General features: G+C 57.6%; 1 protein-coding gene across 1 annotated transcript; it reads right to left on the bottom strand.

The window, feature by feature from the left end:
• Positions 1 to 881: 881 nt before the first annotated feature.
• On the bottom strand, positions 882 to 3,008 carry Actg1 (actin gamma 1). Its single transcript, XM_013033129.1, has 4 exons — positions 2,772 to 3,008; positions 2,064 to 2,502; positions 1,781 to 1,962; positions 882 to 1,691 (listed from the first exon to the last, which is right to left on the bottom strand). The coding sequence occupies exons 1-4, from the start codon at positions 3,003 to 3,005 to the stop codon at positions 1,548 to 1,550; spliced, it is 999 nt and encodes a 332-aa protein (XP_012888583.1). The 5' UTR covers positions 3,006 to 3,008; the 3' UTR covers positions 882 to 1,547.
• Positions 3,009 to 3,014: the final 6 nt, after the last annotated feature.

Below are 3,014 nucleotides of genomic sequence, written 5' to 3'. Positions count from 1 at the left end.
TCCCACTGCGGTGTATATACACTCCTGCTTGCGAAACCTCGGCTCTCTGGGCACAGCTGCACTGCCAGGCTGTGCCCTCAAGCCGGCCCCCCTGGCGACATGTCCACATCACACACCTCCCACACCAACCTCGTTCGACTTCACTCACAGCCACCCGAGAAGTGGGGCTTCTCGCTGATGCAGCAACCCACTTCTTGTGGAACCAGACAGCCCTTCTGCAGGACGGCAGCGGCCACACCCCAGAGGGGTGGAGCCTCGCCCAGGCCCCTCCTCCACTGCCAGGTGGCCAGCCTAGAAGGAAGTTCAGCACTCTAATCTCCCTAACCCAGGGTCCAAAATAAATTGAATCTGCGGCTCTCACCTGACCAGGCCAGCCAGCTTTGGGAGGGGAATGGCTCAGCTTGGCCCCAGCCCAAGATTCACTTTGCAAACCAAGAAGCTGTGTATGGCTCATCACCCACAGCTCAGGAAAGGGTTCATGATGCACAGGTTTCAGCCCTGGTTTAGGAAAGCCTGAGCTCCTAAGAACCCAAGAGCCTTCACCTGCAATCCCATCTACTCAGATCTGAGGGCCAAGGTTAGACTCATCTCCAATAAACTACTCAAAAAAGCCAAAAGTGGCGTTGTGGCCTAAGTGGTAGTGCTAGCCTTTCAGACAGTCCGGCCAATGACCAGGCCCAGAGCTCAAGCCCCAGGACTGGGTGGAGGGTTTGAGGAAACCACATACCCACGAGCTTGAAGCTCACTTGGGAGTGCCCATAAAGCCTGCAGTCCCAGGCATGGGAACTCTCATCCTAGACTTCCACCAGGGGCACCTGCCAGACTCTGCCAGGCTCAGGACACCTGCCCCCCAGCCCATCCCCACAAAAGAGACAGTCCTATGTACTGCAGCACTTTATTTCTCCTTACACAATGACGTGTTGCTGGGGCCTAATGTTCTCACATAACAGTAGAAAACCAAAATCTGCTGTCATCTCTTAAGGAATTGAGTACAAAAAACCTTACATAAATTAAATGAATAAATTTACAGGTGTAAATGCAAACCGTTTCCAACTCAAGGCAAGTAACAACCCACAGCGCTCGGGAGGGAAACACCAGTGGAGAACGGAACTGGTTCTAAGGCTCGGACTTTCCCACCCAGTGAGACCGGCAAGACTGAAGTGACAACTGGTTCAGGGACGCTTGCCAGCCTTAGCAATCCTGGAACCATCAGCTCTGACCCGTTAATACCCTGCCCAGGTCACTGCGGGGCGCTCCAGAGCCGCCAGGCCTGGGCCTCTCCCCCAGTGCGCTCACGAGCCACGTGGGCTGAAGGGCTGAAATCAAAGATATGCACAGGGTATTAAACATATACCAAGGGAACAGTAACTTGAATACAAGGTCAAAGTCGGCAGCGAGTTCTACAACCCGGTGCTGACTCAAAGACAAATTTCTTTTCAAAGGCTTATTCCAGTCGTCAGGCCAGCATGAGGTGCGTACGTTTGCAGGGCAAATCGGTACTTCAGAATCCGCTCATGCAGCAGGTGCTAGGCACCTGCTCAGTCCGTCTAGAAGCACTTGCGGTGGACGATGGAGGGGCCCGACTCGTCGTACTCCTGCTTGCTGATCCACATCTGCTGGAAGGTGGACAGGGAGGCCAGGATGGAGCCGCCGATCCACACGGAGTACTTGCGCTCAGGGGGGGCGATGATCTGTGAACAAAGACAGCTGTGAGGACTGGGCTCTCAGGCCGTGGCCTGGCCCCCGCCCCCAGGCGCGATCACCATTTCCGGACACCCACCTTGATCTTCATGGTGCTGGGGGCCAGGGCGGTGATCTCCTTCTGCATGCGGTCGGCGATGCCGGGGTACATGGTGGTGCCCCCGGACAGCACCGTGTTGGCATACAGGTCCTTGCGGATGTCTACGTCACACTTCATGATGGAGTTGAAGGTGGTCTCATGGATGCCACAAGACTCCATACCTAGGAGACAAAACTCCCTCAGCTCTGCACTTCTGCTCTGAGCATTCCCATTCCAGCCGCCAACGGGGTCTCCCAGGCGGCCGGGCCGCACGAGCACCTACCCAGGAAGGAGGGCTGGAAGAGCGCCTCGGGACACCGGAAGCGCTCGTTGCCGATGGTGATCACCTGCCCGTCGGGCAGCTCGTAGCTCTTTTCCAAGGAGGAGGAAGAGGCGGCAGTGGCCATCTCCTGCTCGAAGTCCAGGGCGACGTAGCACAGCTTCTCCTTGATGTCCCGCACGATCTCCCGCTCGGCCGTGGTGGTGAAGCTGTAGCCTCGCTCGGTCAGGATCTTCATGAGGTAGTCTGTCAGGTCCCGGCCAGCCAGGTCCAGACGCAAGATGGCGTGGGGGAGGGCGTAGCCCTCGTAGATGGGCACCGTGTGCGTGACCCCGTCACCGGAGTCCATGACAATGCCGGTGGTGCGGCCCGAGGCGTACAGGGACAGCACGGCCTGGATGGCCACGTACATGGCCGGGGTGTTGAAGGTCTCGAACATGATCTGGGGAGGAACCAGCACGGCAGTCAGAGGCCGGAGCCGGAGCCACCCTCGCCCCCTCCACATGCAGCATGCCACAAACGTGATGTGTGGAGAAAAAAAGAACAGAACACAGGCAGAAACGCAAACAAGAAACCTGGAGGCTTCAGGAAGGAAATGCCAGGAGAGGAACAGAACCCTGGAAATACCAAAGAAACACTTGAATGTCAGGGAACAAAGGCGAGCAGAAAATGACTTATGAGAGGAAGAGTGAGGCCCGGGCGCGGCCCTACCTGGGTCATCTTCTCGCGGTTGGCCTTTGGGTTCAGGGGGGCCTCGGTCAACAGCACCGGGTGCTCCTCGGGGGCCACGCGCAGCTCGTTGTAGAAGGTGTGGTGCCAGATCTTCTCCATGTCGTCCCAGTTGGTGACGATGCCGTGCTCGATCGGGTACTTCAGCGTCAGGATGCCCCTCTTGCTCTGGGCCTCGTCGCCCACGTAGGAGTCCTTCTGCCCCATGCCCACCATGACGCCCTG

Source organism: Dipodomys ordii, unplaced genomic scaffold (genome assembly GCF_000151885.1).
Source record: "Dipodomys ordii isolate 6190 unplaced genomic scaffold, Dord_2.0 Scaffold163, whole genome shotgun sequence".
In the NCBI taxonomy this organism is placed as follows: Eukaryota; Metazoa; Chordata; class Mammalia; order Rodentia; family Heteromyidae; genus Dipodomys; species Dipodomys ordii.
The sequence above is the reverse complement of the archived record's forward strand: the minus strand, read 5'-3'. Positions and strand labels throughout refer to the sequence as shown.